General features: G+C 39.8%; 1 protein-coding gene across 1 annotated transcript in view; it reads right to left on the reverse strand.

Annotated features, from left to right (window-relative positions):
* The window catches only part of ppp1r16b (protein phosphatase 1, regulatory subunit 16B), a 166,491-nt gene that overhangs the window by 109,602 nt on the left and 37,908 nt on the right, over positions 1–18,981 (reverse strand). Inside the window, exon 2 of the mRNA XM_057844875.1 lies at positions 1,067–1,466. Coding sequence (XP_057700858.1) covers positions 1,067–1,334 — 268 coding nt within the window. The 5' untranslated portion in view covers positions 1,335–1,466. The remainder of the gene's footprint in view (positions 1–1,066; positions 1,467–18,981) is intronic.

The raw sequence follows: 18,981 nt of genomic DNA on the forward strand, positions 1-18,981 counted from the left end.
CATGTAAAGAAAACTAGATGTGAAATGACAGACTCGCCGGCGTTAGTAAATGGCCGCCATCTTAAAGCAGTAGACTTCTCTGGAAGGCTGTTTTAGCAAACCTTCCGAGCTAATCTAATTAACTTTTTATCTAAAATATTCCTAAATTGGCAAAATCTCGACTTGAATCTATCTTTAAATGATGAAGCAGTTTTAAAACTTTCACATGTTGAAAGTAGACAGAAGGGAAATTATGGAAAAACGAAGTAATTTTAACAACTTTAATGGTTGATTCACAACATTAAATGAATTGAATTTAGTTTAAAGCTGCTGATACAGAATGGGGACTTGAGTGTTTTATTTACTGTTTTGAACTGTTAACTTGATTCTGAAATAATAGTTTATTTAAGCCTGAGAGGATTTTTGTACAATTTTTCTGACTAATGTACGAAACATTAATAGCAGCTAATAGCTGGGGGTAATGGGGGTGCGTCAATAATCAAATTATAATCAAATCATAGCCTTTGAATCGTAATCGAATCGTTAGTCTTTAGTTCTAAATTAAAAAATATATACTAGTATAATTTTTTTTTTTTTCTTTTTTAACTGATTCTATAGCCGTGATTTTTATACATAAGGTGCACATGATTATTAGGTGTACTACTTAATCAATGAACTCCATTTTTTCTTCATCTTTAACTATATGATCATTGTTTTATTCATGTATCATTTGTTGGATTGTTTTATTTTTAGGTTTCACGAATGATGAATGTGTCTTCAGCACTCTACTGGAGTGGTGGAACACAGTTAAATTTCAACAAAATAGGTTTGAGGTCCTTACAAAGAACCAGAATTCTTACACAAGGTGTAAGGTCCAATGCGCTGTCAATTTTTGAGCAACATAATTGATTTTAAGTGTGCCTTATAGTCCAAAAAATATGGTATTTTAAAGAGCTGGATAGCATTTTTAAATTATTTGTTTGTTTTAACTTTGATTGATACATTAGTCCTTAAACATTTAACCTCAGCTATTAATTCTCTGATGACTTTGCACATGATGACTAAGCAGAAAATCTGCCTTGTCTACCTTCATCCGGATCGTTCCTGGCCGATGCTTCCAAGAGTGCCACGCTGGCGGCGAACGACACTCGCCTCTTGACCTCAGTGTGCTGGTAGCCGTTGGCGTTGCGTCCCTTCCTGTCCGCCTTGCGCTTCTTGTTCTGCATCTCCTTTTCATACACGGCCCAGCGCTTGAGCTGCTGCGTGCGCCGTTTCTGGGCCGCTCGCAGCCTCTCCAGACTTGGAACTTTGTCCAGCTGCTGCAGCTCCTGGATTAGCTCCAGGTGGTTGGCCATGATGGCGGAGCGTCGGGTGGGCTGTGTAGTGATGGCTGGCAGAGCGGTGCAGATGGGGAAGTCTAACGAGGGCTGCACCTTCGGCAGTGGCCTCCCCCGGTCAGTGTCTTCGTCATTGTTGTGGCAGTAGCTCTAAGAAAACAGAGGCAAACTTTATTATTTCCTATTTCTAATGTTTCTTTATTGCATGGGCTGCTTTTTCGAGAGTGTGCACCTTGGCAACCAGAAGACAATATGCCACATACAGTAATACAGTAAATAGCATAAGGATAAACAGTTGAAATTTCAGTTTCACAGTAAAGTAACAACTGGAGATAGCTGAACAGGTTCTTAATGATTTTTTCACTATTTGCCATACTGATGATTATGTTGTGTGCCGTCTTTAAAGTGCCTGTGACAGAAAAAAGCATGTTTATTTCATATTATATGCAGTATTTTATGCTCCTGAATGAAATGGGCCACTTGGATGTGTGCAGAAGCGAATCGATATATATATATTTATATATATATATTTTTTTTTTAAATCCCGTGCTACGAAAATGAGACTTCCGGCCACGGTCTCGAATTGAGGAAGAAGGCGAATGTGACGTTAACGGGAGACATCATCTTCACTATACAAACAAACTATTGTATGCAAAAGGACTGCAGATCCAGCTGATTTTGCAGATTAATTTGTTTATTTTTCACGCCACGCCAGCCCAATGTGCTGCAAGCTTTTGTTGCTAGACCAGGGAGAGTGATGTGAGCCTTTCATGGTTTCAAAAAGATCCTGTTCACTGCGAAGAATGGGCAAAACAAGTACGAAAATGGAGTGACGATTGGACAGGATAGGAAATGAGTCAGCTACATGTTTTATACAGAGGGGAGAACAAGTATTTGATACACTGCCAAAAAACCCATTGGCAGTGTATCAAATACTTGTTCTCCCCACTGTATTATGTCAAATACTGGGATGCTGGCAAACGTATTGATAAGGAGGTGGCTTGCATTTTGTGGGTGACAATGCTCCCTGTTCAACAAGAAGACAGGAGTGGCCGCCTCCCTTGGCTGACGCTCTCGTCTGCGGTTCTCGATTGTGTAGAGACTTCCACCCTTCTCGGCCCTCTTCGTGTGCCCGCCGAGAGAGCGCTATGCTTGGCTTGGGTTTGGACAGCCACGGAGAAACGGAGAAAAAATAAACAATGGAAGACAGAACTCTTGAAAGTAAATATTCTGCTCATCAACACTGAATAAATATTGAACATACAAATGTTGAGGGGCAGGCGACGCAGAGGACAGTTTCGAGGCGGTCTGGCCGACTTTTGATGCCGCACAGAGAGTTTTAGACTCGGGTGGAGAGAGCTAGCTGTGGCGGCTAGCTTCAAACTGGCGTCGAGCGCTGCGTTCAAGGTCTGCAAAGCCCTCCAGCCCGATTTGTTTGCCGTGTCCTACAACCAGCCAGTGGGAAGCCATAGCAGATTTCTGGCGTCTACTGAACTTCCCAAACTGCGTTGGGAGCCTTGATTTTTAGCCTTGTGTGTGAACTGTCTGTTATTGAAAATTAAAGATCAAAACAACTCTTTTGACACCAAATCTGTGCTTTATTCTTCATATAATTGAAGTGTGACACGTAAATAAGTCACAGACTGAAAGCAAATATATGTACACAATAAATGATGAAGTGCACCAACCAAAAATACGATATAAAGTGATAAAAAGTTTTGGGCCAACTGGGTCACCACTTCGTGTGGCCACTCGAATCCAAACACACACGTCTCGGTGGTTCTTTTCTTTTTTTTTTTTTTTTTTTTCCCCCCCAATCGCAGACCTTGCCTTTTGGCAATGACAATAATGTCTTGACGAGACTTGCTCTTCGATGATACTCTCGTCGGCTTGGTCCATTTTTGCGTGTAGAAAATAATGTTTGATTCTATTCTACAATGGCGGTGATTTCGCGTTAAACCGGAAACAACAGTCTGAGCGGACCAATCACAGTCCGTTTCTGCCACGTCATACACGTCTACGCGACGCGAAGGTTAGAAAATTCCAGAGGAGCACGTAAGGCTACGGCGCAGGGTCGTAACTCGGGTCTTCCTTGACGGCGCAGGTCTGACGCGGAAGTATAACTCGGCCTTTACACTCCTCTTTTGTTTACACCAGGGTTAGCCAACTCGGTCCTTGAGAGCCCCTATCCAGCTTGTTTTCCATGTCTCCTTCCTCGAACACACACGACTCAAATAATCAGGATCGTTATCAGGCTCCTGCAGAGCTTACTGATAAGCTGATCCTTTGATTCAGGTGTTTTAAAGGAGGGAGACATGGAAAACCATCTGGATAGGGGCCCTGGAGGACCGGAGTTGGCTACCACTGGTTTACACACTTTCCTCCGTCTCTGAGTCCCCACTGGGAAATGACAAGAGCTGGACTAATTCCGGTGGCATAAAAAATACTGTGTCAGAGGTTTAAGAAGTCGGCAGTTTTGACTATTATGCAGTAATTTAGCCCTGCCGTACTGAATAAATGCATTTTAAATATTTCATATTCTATTTAGCACAAGACTTACTGTATTTTTTCATGACCATACAATTTATTTAGCAATCGGTGCAAAATAGTTAGATACAAAGAATATCCTGTAAAAATATTGGAGTAGAGAGAAAAAAAACAGTGATGACATTTTACAGCATGCTCTAGTCATCAGACTCATGTTTTTTGTCATTCTGAATATTCGTCCAGATACAACTCAAACATATATGGCTGCATGCCACAGGCTTCCTCTGGATCTACAATATCACTTGAAAGATCCACACTTGAACCAAAATTGCTGAAAAACGCTTCCTCCTCCATTCGCCATTCGCTACTCCATCGACATCATCACCCAGATGGAGGCGCCGTACGCTATAATGATAGGGGGAGCTAAACAGTGGATTAAAAGATGCATTTCTCATCATCTGCGCTTTGCCAAATTGTAGTCAAATCGTCTCAAAATATGATTTTCAATAATATTTCCCATAATAATGCTATTTAAGATTTTTTATCGTTTCACAGGCACTTTAAGCTCCTCCCTAATACTAATTAGGTTGGCTACAACATTGATTCAAATAAATGAGGCCACTATATACATTTCTAGCCAAAGTAGAGGAAAAACATAAGCGTGCAGTCAGAATTTTCCGTTAGCCACAGCCGTCCGTCTACCACCACTCTACTAAGGTTTACCACTTCCTGGATGCTGCACATTAAAGATAAGCTCAGAAACTAGGGCAACACAGTAATTTTTTTTACAACAACAGAAATTTCCATTCGAAGAAAGAACAAAACCAAACCAAAAAACAGACTGAAATGTTGACACAGGAAGGAATGGTGCCTACAGTTTTTATTTTATTTGATGAAGAACTTCTCAAAAGTATTTGAAGGAAAACATTCAGTTAAAGTCAAGGTTACACGTCCGTAAGTTCTTTTGACAGCCCAAACCTTTTTTTTGTTTCTAAATCTTATTTACAAGAAAGTACGGTAAGCATTTATATGCTTCAGTCATCAGCCACTTACTTGGCTCGCTGCCTGCCGTGCCACCTAATCCAAGGAGTAGTAGTGCTATGTAATGTTAGGTCTCTTTCCTTTGAAGAAGCTAAACAGCCACACGCATACGGGGTCAGGAAACCAATCGTCAGAAATCACACCATCACTTTGGGTTTGTGCAATGATTGTGCACAAGCGAGTGACATGCACACACTCAAAAAAGAGAGAGCTAGAAGTCAAAAGCAAGTAGGAAATGATTTCCAAGGCTGATGGTTATGAAGCAGGCTCACAAATTGTTCTGGAGGAATTCCAAACTTAAAGCTGTCAGCTATTTTCTTTTTCCCTTCTGTCATGAAGGCAAGGTTGAATGTGTCTTTGCATGACTGACTGAAAGAGGCTGAAAGTCTGGGTGGTAATGTTAATCTATTGATTTATGAACAAATTTTGTCTCGCTTGTGGGACAGATTTTTGGTGAATCGTGTCTTGAAGCAAGCAATCCTACCACTTTTTTGTCATAATATAAGTTATTCATTTTTATAGCCCTAGCAACAACTTTCTTGGGAAAAACAAGTAACTTTTTAATGTTAATATTTTGATTTTTAACATGTACTATTTTGTGTATTTGTTAGAGATACACCGAAGATTCGGTGGCCAAAATCTGGATAAAAATGTGGTTTTTGGCCTTGGCTTTCTAATATTACCAGTTCAGGGTGTCCCCTGCCTACTGCCCGTAGTTAGCTGGGATAGGCTCCAGCACCTCCGCGACCCTCGTGAGGAAAAGCGGCATGGAAAATGAATGAATGAATGAATGGCTTTCTAATATTCGCTTTCGGACAAGAATTCTCATTTTGTGTATCCTTGGTATTTACTCATTTCAGTGTTTAATTAATTCCATTACCAAGCGTATAACTGAAAACACTTCAATCTCAAATAATATTTCCCTATTGAAATGACACTTATCCATTAAACCATCCTTAACAAGACAACACGTTACAAATTGATTATTGCTATAATTTCTGGCTGACAAGCAGATCTTGAAAAACTTGACCTGCCAATCGCTCAAATTTGTGCCGGTCCCGATTTTTTTCATAAACAGAATGCATTTTCATTATCCGAATAACTCATGTTTTATGGAGAAACATTTAACATAAACTGAAACTTTTTTAACTGCATGTGCCATAGTTCTCTAAAAAATATTAATGAAAAGCAAAAATTAAAATGCAGCAGTATTTTGCTTATAAATTAATTTCCCTGGAGAAGAGAACTACTATATTATATCAGGTTTCCTTTTTCCATCGTTGTACAGCACCTTTTAATGCTGGAATTTTTAATATGAGCCAAATTTCTGCATTAGCTAAACAGATATCACCTAACTGAAATCACTCACAAAGGGAAAAAGTGGAATAAGGCAATATAGCGGCAGCAAAATAATTACCATGCAGTGACTTTATTGGATGTCAATACAAGCGTACGAGTGGCAGACGTTACATTTGTTAACATTTTGTTGGTCTCATGAAAGTATGAAAATACCCCAAAAGTGCACTTATATGCTAATATCAATAACCATGAATGTCCGCCACCAAGTACTTGCAAGCTAATGTGTCTGACTATAGGCGCGATCAGCAGTAAATATTTTAAGTGATGGACCAATCATCGATCCCACAAAATTTATGAAATCTGCCAACCAAAATGTGCACCTATACTATGCTTGTACTTTTCTTCCGAATAACTTTTTCATTGTTATTTTTCCTTATATCACTAATGTATACCTATAATACCCTCAGGATACAAACACCTCACCTTATGGGTTTTTCACGATACGAACATCATCACGATAGAAAATGAGTCTCACTATTCGAGCAAATTTTCACCATACGTGTTAATCCAGAAAAGCCTCCCTTTCGCTTGGCGTATCCGAGTCCCTCAGTATGCCACCAGGTGGCTTGCGAACTCTCTTTTTCACTTTGGGGAAACCCAAGTGTCTTGGGATCCCGCAAGGGGTCAAACGAGCACCTCGCATCAACAGAATCCCCTATCTGCCAACCTGCCGCTCATCCATTGTCTACTTTTGTATTGAAGTGCATCCGAATCATTTCTGCTCACAAATGGACATTAACCACATACAGTATAATAAAAAAAACTTATTGCGCGGGCTAGAGTCGCCGGTGTTTACAGCCAGTTAACATTTTACAGTACGTTACTGCTACCTTGTGGTCATAATAATTCACTGCATCCATCGTGTGACGCAGTTTGGAACACATGCTCATTCCCTTTCACAGTATACAGCCTGTCGGTCACATTGACGTTGTTGAGAGCTTTCTATTACGTTTCGGTCTTGGAAACTACCGTAAATTCCGGACTATAAGCCGCTACTTTTTTCCCTCCCTCAGTATCCTGCGGTTTATAGTCCACCGCGGCTTATTTGTTGATTTATTTGGGTTAATAGGTAACACTTTATTGGAGAGCGGCGTCATAAGACCGTCATAATTATAACACTATCAAGGGCATTAATGAATGCTTATGACAGATGTCATTGTCATCCGGCAAACTATTTCACTAACTCCATTTATGTCCAACTCGGATCTTTTAAATCAACTCAAAAGTGAGATAATTTGCAGATTACACAAAATGACATCTGTCATAAGGATTCATTAATGCTCATGGCAGTGTCATGTCATAATTATGATAGTCTTATGGCATGACTGTCAAATAAAATTTTACTAAATACCATAACTAGCAATTAATGAAACAACAGCAACTGAAGAAATAATTGGCACATAACATGAATTTTGATTGTTATTTACATCTGTAGCGCTACAATGCATGCTCGGAGGCATGTTGGACAACAACAGAGTTGACGGCAGGTGGCAGCAGAGGTTGACGGTCTCTCCAAGGGAGCAGTGATGTCCAAATGAAGCTTCTTGAAGCAACGGTGGTTCATTTGGTCTTATGACCGTCATAATTATGACATCACACTACCATGGACATTACTAAATGCTTATGACAGATGTCATTAAGTGTCATCCGGCAAACTATGTCACTGTCTCCATTTATGTTACGCTCTGATCTTTTACATCCATTCAAAAGTGAGATAATTTGCCGGATAACACTAAATGACATCTGGTATAAGCGTTCATTAATTGTCATAACAGTGTCATGTCATAATTATGATTGTCTAGCGACAGTTTTATGGGGCCACTTTCAAATAAAGAGTTACCAAATACCATCTCTAGCAATAAATGAAACTGAAACTAACTGAAGAAATAATTTGCAGAGAACATGAATTTTGATTGTTATTTACATCTGTAGTGCTGCAATGCATGCTAGGAGGCATGTTGGACGACAACAGTGTTGACAGCAGGTGGAGCAGTAATGGGCAAACTAAGCTTCTTGAAGCAATGAAGCTTTTCAGCCCATTGGTTCAAAGCTTCATGGTGGTTCATTTGGTCTTATGACAGTCTTACGGTGCCGCTGTCAAATGAAGTGTTACCGGTTACTATTTTTTGGTGTAAATATTCCATAATACAGTGAGGAGTGCTGCGGCTTATAGTCCAGTGCGGCTTATCTGTGAACAAATGCTGTTTTTGTGTCAAATTTGGTGGGTGCGGCTTATAGTCAGGTGCGCCTTATAGTCCAAAAATTATGGTATATGTCTGTAAGTATTTTACATCCATACCAACCTTTTAAAATGCAGTGTATGTGTGTTTATGGGGAAAAGCTATATGAATGAAATTTGTTAATAAGTCCTGCTATATGGGGCTCCCTCTGGGGACTCCCTCGTTCTACTGGGGGACTTCAACGCTCACAATGGCAGTGAGACCTGGAGGGGAGTGATTGGTAGGGATAAAAAACCCGACCCCCCTGTTCAGAACCCGAGCGGTGTTGTGTTACTGGTCTTCTGTGCTCGTCACAGATTGTCTATAACAAACACCATGTTCAAACATTGGGGTGTCCATATGTGCACCGAATACTTCAAAGACCTCCTCAATTCCACCGACACACCTTCCTTTGAGGATGCAGGGTCTGGGAACTCCGAGCTGGGCTCTCCTATCTATGGGGTCAAAGTCACTAAGGTGGTTGGGGCAAGGGCTTGGAGGTTGATGAGATACACCCAGAGTTCCTTGTTGTGGGGCTGTCGTGGCTGACACGAATCTACAACATCAACTGGACATCAGGGACAGTGCCTCTGGATTGGCAGACTAAGGTGGGGGACAGGGGGACCAGAGGGTGTGTTCCAATTATAGAGGGATCACACTCCTCAGCCTCCCCAGTAAAGTCTATTCAGGGGTGCTGGAGAGGAGTGTCCATCGGGAAGTCAAATCTCAGATTCAGGAGGAGCAGTGGAACAGTGGCCCAGCTCTACACCCTCGGCAGGGTCCTCAATGAAGAGCAGCACTTCAAAATCCGAGACCATGGTCCTCAGTCGGAAAAGGGTGGCGTGCCCTCTCCGTGTCGGGGATGAGATCATGCCCCAAGTGGAGGAGTTCAAGTATCTTGGGGTCTTGCTCACGAGTGAGGGTAGGAGGGAGCAGGAGATCGACAGGCGGATCGGTGCAGCGTTTGCAGTGATGCGAACGCTTAGCGACCCCACCCCGGATTAAGCTGTAGATGATGGATAGATGGTCCTGCTATATGGAAGCTAACCTATACTTACAGCTTGTAGCTCAAGTGAAGTTTGGTGTTTACATCGTATTTGTATACCAGTGTGTATTGTGCAGTTGTGTTGAATGCATTCATGTTTCGCAAACTTAATCAAATTACTTCATATAAAAAAACAAGAAAAGACCAAACCTTGTGTTTTATTGGAGAACATACAATGTTTGCTTTTTTTTTTTTCTTCCCGATATCGGATCGGGACTCGGTATTGGCAGATTCTCAAAATCAGATGACTCAAGACTCGGGTGCAAAAATATGCAATCAGGACATATAAATAACATACAAACATGTTTTCTTTTATAGAGTTAATTTCTGTTTCAGATTATTGGGCCTAAAAATTGATGCCTTGAATTATTATTTAGGGGTAACATGGGGGATCATGGGAAGTGTTGCACAAATTAGCTGCAATTAAAATATTTCTTATTGAGAAAAATAATTCAAGATCAGGGAAAATTCACATTAGTGGTACAAGTTTGGTCGTGGAATGGATTGTAATCATTTCATAAAGATATTAGTAAAACTATAATTTGTCTGTTTAAAAATATTTTGAATTCAATTTATTCTTCTAACTCTATTCACGTTACATAAAAAATGTGGCTAAATATATCATTTTTCTTATGTAATGTTACATACTATTTTTCACAAAATAGTCATTTAATAAGCGTTATGATTTTTTTAGAGCATTTTGACTTCATTGTTTCAGTGTACCCCACCTCCATCAGGTCACTGTTGGTCATGAATTTGAAATTAAATGTGATTTACTTCCATCCTTTTAAAAGCATTATGATATAGACACACTTATCTTCCGCAATGTGATTGCTGTATCTTTTCCAAAGTGATTACCTAGGCATTTAAACAGGAATAAACAGATAATTCCAAGTTTATACAGAGCATTTGCAATATTGGAATCTCCAAATGGACTTCCAAATTGCCAAGTGTAGTTGAAGATGCGAGAGCACTGTGAGTATTTGTAGACAAATGTGAAGATATGAAGAGAGAACGAGGAGCTGTAAGCCCCCGTGGTGATATCACGGCCGCTCCCCAGGGTCCAAGGCTTGCAAATCACAGATTGACCTCAATCAGCTCCCTGGCAGCAGATAGGAATGCTACAGTGCATTGCACATTTTTATGGAGAGGGGAGGAAAAAGTGGCACTACCTCAATTGGATACAGCTATTTTGACAGAATAGCGGTTCAGATGATAAACATTCTCGCCAGCCGTCAAAGAAATTCTTTTTGGGCGGTGAATGAGTATTTTGTTTTGACAGTCATGATCACAACAACAAAAAAGTCTCATTTGTCGACATAACAAGGAGCAGGCTTTTCCATTGTTGAGCTATTTTCCCCTCAAAACAAAACCAAAAACAATCATGACACCACTCGCCCATGCACATCTTCAGCAAACCACACATCCTGTAAGCTCTGTGGAGAAAAATATTAAAATAAACCCACAGAAAAGTGGAAAAATATGAAGTAGTTGGTTCCCCCAATCCAGATGCTCATGTGGACAAAATTGTTATTTAGTATGGCTGAACGATATTGGAAAAAACTGACATTGTGAATTTTTGGGTGTTTGCGATATATTTGATATATATTTTGATATTAAAACTAGAAGAATTTTCACCAAATGACTTTCATAGCTCTGTTTAGAAAGACTTCGGTTGACTCACCATGATCACATTGTAATCATATAGATATAATACCATTTAATCCAGGCTAATCTTTGATCATCTTTGAATGATGAAGATTGTTGTACATACCGTATTGGCCCGAATATAAGAGTGTTTTTTGCATTGAAATAAGACTGAAAAAGAGGGGGTCGTCTTATATTTGCGGTCTAGACATTATACCCATTCACGACGCTGGATGGCGCCAGATATCATTGAAGCGATGTTCTGTCATGACAGATCTCAGCTACGCTCCCCATTCACGACGCTAGATGGCGCCCGATATCATTGAAGCGATGTTCTGTCATGACAGATCTCAGCTACTCTCAAGTTTAACCAGTTTGCATTATTTTATTGCAATGTTTTTCTTTATTCAGATTTGTTTCCAGACTACAGTTACAGTTAGACTTCACTTTGATGGATAATGTAGTTATTGCAATTTTGTTGTTTTATCACAATAGATTGGTTTATTTACATTTGAAAAACCGGAAGCCATTCATTTACGAACGTGATTGCACTTTAGTTTACATATTTAAATGTTCAGATATTAAAATTTGAATGAGGCAAAATAACATGCTTTTTCTCTCAAATATATTGTTATAATCATGTTTCAGATGTACTGTAATTATTTTCTGTATAAAAATTAATTTGGTGTTCAAAAAGTCTTTTTTTTTCAAACTTGAGTCTTGAAAAAGCGGGGGTCGTCTTATAATCAGGGCCGTCTTATATTCGGGCCAATACGGTAAAATAGATCCAGGACACCATGTCTCTGCACACCTGCTGCTTTTATGAAGCAAAACAAAAGTTTGCATGATTAATAAAATAATAATAAAAAATGCATTAAATCACACATCCTGCAATGGGACTATTGCGCATGCGCACATCGCGTTTGCGATGTTCAAACCATATTGTGCAGGCCTGTTCCATATGTAACATTTTCATGAAAAATATAAACATAGCTTGGTCTATTCCCTTTTTTTAATGCAATTGTGTGAAAAGACAAAGAAAAATAGTCTATTTCACTAAAATATTCTTCATAAATATGTCTTTTAAGTACAGAGGATGGAAACCACCCAGTGTAAAACAAAAATGTGAATGTCGCACAATCAGTAATTACAATCAACAGGATTTGATGAGCATTATCTATACATTGCTATAATCACCACTATAATGATGATGACATTTTCCCAGTGACCTCAATCCTGAGAGCTGGATGAGATTTTAGTGTGATTTGAAGCTGATGATAGTGCTCAATCAAACTGATAAAAATTTTTAAAAAATAATGAAAAAAAAAGGAAGGAAAAAACATTCCAACTCCATTTTAACAGTGTGTAAATGATTCTCTTTGGCATACATTTTAATAACATTTCATCATCATCATCATTATTTATGTTAACATTTTTTTGTGATAGTCATTTAAAATGAGAATTATATCAATATTTTATATAGTCTAGTATTTATAAATGTGTAGTATGTTAGCATTTTCTGAATGGAAGATTAACCATCTACACTTTTTTGTTATTTTTGTTTGTTTTTTTAGCATACCAACTAGGAATTGGTAAATTTTCCACAGAAAACTACCCAACTAGTACGACACCGCTTGCTATGTTGACATTCTAACAATTTGTTTTTTCTGAGGTTTAAAGTTATACTGTATTTGTTCAACCAAATAAGGCATCACGAATGTGAGGTTATAGTTTATCAAAAGGTAGAAAGACTATGTAAAATTTCAATGCATTTATTGATCTACTTGTAAAAGAAACATACAGTACAGTGGTACCTCTAGATTCCAAAACTCGGTACACTAAATATTAAGGGTGTAACGGTGCATGTATTTCTATTGAACCATTTCGGTTCGGAACGGAGGCGTACCGAACGAGTTTCTGACATAATGTAACCATTACTTTTCGAGGCTGTGAGTTGATTTAGTTAGTTTCTTTGTGGAGATTATATTTACTCCGTCTTCTCTACTATAATGAGGACCAACACGGTAGGACAGTATAACCCAGAAACGTCAATGATGCAACAACGTGGCCGCCGCGGGAACACAGTGAAGGTCAATCAGCCAATGCACACCAGTCGCAGTGCGGCCGTGTGTTAGACGCGTCCCAGAAGCGGCTCAACTCGACGCACGCGGAAAAAACGGCAGCGTTTATTATTTGACGCGAGACGCGACCCTCCTGCGTCAATACTACTACCGGTAGCCAGGATCGGGCAGATCGGAAGTCACTCGTGTAAAAATACGGTGGATCCGGTCGATTTTCAAACTAATATACAATCGTAACCCACTTTTTGAGTCCATCAGATCTCTTGAGAGGTAGATCGGGGCACAGTTGACTTGTTTTTTTTTTTATTTACTGCTGTCTTCTCTGGTATAATAATAACCAACACGGAAACTCGGTAGCTGAGCCCGCCTCTTCATCTCGGCCTGACAAGGACTTCTTTTTCCTTCTTTCTTTCAGAAAGAAAGCTGACCAATGCGCGGGGTCTAAAAGGCAAATTGTTGTTGGATTATCTTTAAATACCCGCTACTTTTTGAGCAGATTTCTAGCTTTTCATATGCTAATGTTCCTATTGTTGAAAGCACAAAGGTGTGTAATAAACAACTAGCACATTTAGATTTTGCATTTTGTTTTCTTACTGTACCGAAAATGAACCGTACCGTGACCTCAAAACAGAGGTACGTACCAAACCGAGATTTTTGTGTACCGTTACACCGCAACTAAATATTCATTTTACAAAAGGTTTTTCGAAGTTTTTTTCGCTTCATATTATGAAAAATTCTTCAGCATACAAAATACCAATGACCGCATGTAATTCCCGCAGGCAGAAATTCTTAAAAGTCATAAAATCCTGCTACCCTATTGGTCAGAATCTTTCCCATAGTGCTTCACTAACACTATTCTGCTCTCCTATTGGCCTATTGTTTCAATTTGGGCGTTGCAGTGGGATGACGTGCACAGGCGCAATAGTGTTGTTGTAGCTGTATCAGGCTCAACCTCGTCATCAAAAGAGCACTCCGTGAGCATTCACTGTGTTGCCATGATGATTATTTTGGGATTGTGAACAAAAAAAAAGGAGAAAACAGCCCAGGTTTCGGTGTTAATTTGGGAAAATGCTCCTCGTAAGTGACAAATGCAAAAAAGTGTGAATTTAGACTGAAATCTATCAACTTAGCAATTAATGGCAAATTGAAACTACACAAAAAAGTGAAACATACTAGGGATGTCCCGATCGCATTTTTTGCACCAGAGTCCAAATCACCTGATTGTGAGTTCCGATCCAATACCGGAAAAATGTGTTGTTAAAAAAAGAAGAAAAAAAAAGTTTTAAACATTTTTCTGTCCCACCAAATTATTTTGAAACAAGAATAACTACTTTCTTTATTAAATGCTTCTTTCAGTGAGTCCACTTAAATCTGCTCAGGCTGCTGAGAACCATTACACACACACAATGAGTTGCCACGGCACACACATGCGGCGTCTTAAGTCAGCGCTCCCAGGCTTCTCTGGCAAGATCAAAGCTTCAACGGCTGTCACTCATCGTTAACTTTAACGAGCAAACTCTGTGCACTAGTGAGCAAGAAAAGCAGCAGGAAGGAGAGTCGGGGGCTGTATGCGCATGAAGCAAAGAAACAAATATATGTCTTAAATTAAAAACCTGATAATTTTCACCCGATTCTGATCCTTTGAAAAATAGCGCCATCGGCCCGATTTCCGATCACATAATCGGATCGGGACATCTCAAAAACATACATACAAGCATGTTTTAGTGATGTAAAAAGAAATTGGGTATCCAAAGAAAGTCCACACGATGGAGAACATGTAAACTCAATCTTTATTACATACTGTATGCTAAATATATTGCAGTGAAAATTGCCTGTACCTAGATTTGAGAATAAAGATTTCATGCAGAAACAACTATATTCCCCATCGCGACTTGTCGACAGGCTTCATAAAATCGCAGCAATGATAAAGAGGCTTAGAGGTTTAGATACGTTTGAAGAGCTGCTGCAGCGATGCGCCACTTGAACAATCTCTTCTCTTGCCTCCCTCCACAATCTCCTCAGGGCGTCCTCTCCTAGGACATTTTTTATTCTGTCTGGGTGACTTGTCCTAGTTGGCACAGGACTTTCCAGCAGTGTGGAGAGAGAACGGATCTCCTCGGGTAGACCCTCGATTTAAAGAGCTGAGGTCATCTCCATTCTGGGACTTCATCTCCCCTGTTGAAAGTACCAGGGACCAAAAGCTAGAAGTGTCACCGAGTGATGGCATTCTTAAAGGGTATGAAAACACTAAGGGGCAGTGAGATATCAATAGAACCGTTATGTAGCAAGATAACAAATATTAATAAAGTAAACAAAAAAATAAATCGCATTCATTAGCAATTATCGAAAATAGATCGAAAATTACGAACATTTCCTAAAGTATTTCGGAAACAGCCGAATGGGGCGGAGACGTCATAACAAGGAAACAAAAGGTCGAGGCAGCTGCCATCGTTGTTTATCGACGAGAGAGTTGCATTCGTGTTTAATCAAAAAATCGCTAAAATGGTTCAAACCTGTCATGCTATGTGGTTTACAAATAGCCATTTGTCGCAATGTAGTACCCATGAGTTCCCGACCGCGAGAAAAAGAGCTGGACTACGCAGACAATGAGTAAAGTTCGTCAGTGCTAAGTGGGCTAATTTTGCAGACCCAGCCTCCGGCACGGTTTTGTGTGGTGCACATTTTACACCTGAAAGCTATACGAACTATGGACAAATGAAATCAGGTTTTGCTAAGAAATTGCTGCTGAAAGCAGATACGGTGCCCACCTATACGCGCAGCCACCTAAATGTCCCGGGATAACAAGAAAGAGGACGATGACTGGCTCTGATGAGACCACCCCACCACCCCAGGCAAAGCAAAGGAGGGAAATGGCCAGAGTGAGTACTCGTTTATAATAAAAAAACATATCACGCATTGGATATAGGACTGGACACTTGTATAAATTATCGCTCGTAAAATATATAGAACAAATCCTCTAATCCCATTCATATTTGTGTCGGTTGGCAGAGCGAAAACCGATGATAGCACATTAAATGATAATTATTCTATACATTACTTTATTTTGCGGTCACGGTGTATCAGCTTCACTAAAAGAAATGCAAAACAAACCATTTGGTGTTTCTGTTGCCGCCGGTGTTTCGGCAGTGTGATTGCTCCCCTCAATGATCCTTTCATTAGGCTGCATTGGCTTTCGTTTGGGCTCAAATTGATAACCCAAAACACCAAAGAAAGGTTCATAACTCTCCTTGTCACCATTAGAAGAATGTTCGTTACGTCGGATTCATCCCTGCAACTAGACACAAAATTGTCCGCCATCATCGCCGCCATTCAGTACTAAGCACTGAGCCGGTTGTTTCCCTATAGTGACGTCACGCACACAATATGCTAGATTTCCGCCATCTCGGGGGCGGGTCGTTTTAGCTTGACAATCGACCTAATTTCTATCATTTTCTTGGTGTTGCGATGTGTCTAATTACACGAAGTGGCATGATATGAATTCAAAAGGCATGCGTTGATGGATAAATGATGGAATATTAGCATTTCCCCAGGTGTTGTCATACCCTTTAAGCAAAGTTTACACCATTTGGAGTTTCCCATACCTAACCCAAATTGGTAAGCTAGAGGTTTTAACTCTATTTCTCAGAATTCTTTAACACTCTATACTCACAATTATTTTTGGGCTCACCAAACAAATTTCTGCTGCCTCATAGCGATGGGTTTAATTCACTGTTGCACTCAGTCCTGCCTGACAGTCTCACCATTGTAGTGCTGCAACGATTAATCGAACAACTCGAGTATTTGATTAGAAAAAAAAGATTCAAATTAAATTTTGTTGCTTCGAGTATTTGTTTTATTTAAGTGGTGTTTTAATGGTTTATTTTGAAAGTGTTTGAATTTAGTTTTGTTGATTTGGGTGGATACACTGCCTTCTAGTCTGCTTCATTTCACATGCCTGAATCCAGGTGCTCCCTGTTAAGACCAACATAAACTACGTTTTTGTTTGAGATAATGTTTTTTTTTTAATGCATTCGTTATTTAGTTTATAGGTACTTTTAGCCTATTTTTGTGGGAATATGAGTATGAACCATTTGTTAAGAGCATTGTAAAAAACGTTTGCATTTTATAGAATTTAAACTTGCAGACTTTGGCTATGTAAGTTAGCCAATTGTTCTTTTGTTGTACATAGATCCTCATTTATTCATTTTTTTTATACCATTTGAGGCTCAGCTCAGGTAATTTGATTAGGGCCCGAGCACTAAGCGTGCGAAGGCCCTATTGTTTTGCAAAGGATTTTTTTTTTTTTCCCCAGGGCAAATGAAAACGGCCAATATGGAGGCCTGAACATGCACGAAAAGTCACCATAATTTGCACATATGTGCGGAAAATTGTAAATTTCGATAATTTTGCAATGTTGCAAAAAAATGTAACAAAATGGCTCAGTGGTGCCCCCTTGAAATTTTAAAATTGGCCTATAACATTAGGGTCTGTCAGCGTAGAGCAATGAAATTTGGGGAGGCTATACCTTGTCCAAAACCGCTCCAAAAAAGCATTGGCACCCATATTCCAAACCCAACAGGAAATCGGGTATTTTGGATCGAATGTGAAATTTTTATCAATTAACAGGGTGCACATTTGAGACCTTTTTGCCGAGGGAGTTAGTTGGATCATCTTCAAAATTGGTGAGACTATTCAGGAGACATAAGAGATCTAAAATTTTCAAAATGGTGCGTTTTCATTCATGGGCCTGACCTGGGCGTGGTGCCAAAGTCGGCCATTTTTTCGGCAAAATGACAAAATCAGTAAATGACTAATACCTCCTTGACACAACGTTCAAGCTTTTTCATATCTGGCATGTATGTGCGGGATCCCACCCTTAACACGAGTGCATTGAAATATTACCCATTAGGCCTAGCGCCCCCTAGTGAGAACAGGAAATGCCTTTTTTTTTTAGGAAACAGGCTCCTCCTCCAAGGAAAAAAAATCTATTCACCTCAAACCTACATCAGGGGAGCCATAAGTCATGTGTTCAGGTGCCTGATGAAAAATACTGAGGTTTGGTTGAAGCAGAAGGGTCCAACAGGAAAAGTGAACATGACTGAAGCCATTTCGTCTCACCACAAGTTTTGAACAGTCATAACTTGGAAGATCTACAACATATCTGCGCCAAACATCTCGTGCTTGTTGAGTCATACTCTGAAGGGTCCTGTAGGGGTCATTTGCATCAACCCATTACAGCAACCCTACCCAACTAGTGGCAATAGAAAGTCACTCGTTTTTCCAATACATGTCCAGTTCTTTTCAGGTTGGTCATTGTAGTTTCAGCACCTTTTGAAATACTTATTTTACGGCCCTTGTCCACATGTCTCCGTCTGTTGCCGTGACAGCCCTTTGTTCACTCCTTTTTTGTAGTACTCTCTCCAATAGGGGTTTTTATCTCTTAGGTGTGTGAATGTAAAGAGGCAACTTACGAGCATGTTAGGTTCTAATGAGATGATTAGAGAGGACGATCTGCCACCACCCTGACCTGCACACTGTCCGAGTTGCGTGACGTCCCAGTTGCGCTAGATTGCGAGGGCCCGTTCAGTCCTGCTTGCAGGCCTAGTTTTTCATGTTCCTTATCCGATTACCCAATTATTCAAACTAATGGTTCATCGATTAATCGACTACTAAAATAATCGATAGCTGCAGCTGCAGTCTTCTTCTACCTACTATTTAGTCAGTGTGGACCCAAGCAGATTTGGCTGCATACCCGACCTTCTACCGCAGACCATCTGTAGTACAAC

This window comes from Corythoichthys intestinalis, chromosome 9 (genome assembly GCF_030265065.1).
Source record: "Corythoichthys intestinalis isolate RoL2023-P3 chromosome 9, ASM3026506v1, whole genome shotgun sequence".
Lineage (NCBI taxonomy): Eukaryota > Metazoa > Chordata > Actinopteri > Syngnathiformes > Syngnathidae > Corythoichthys > Corythoichthys intestinalis.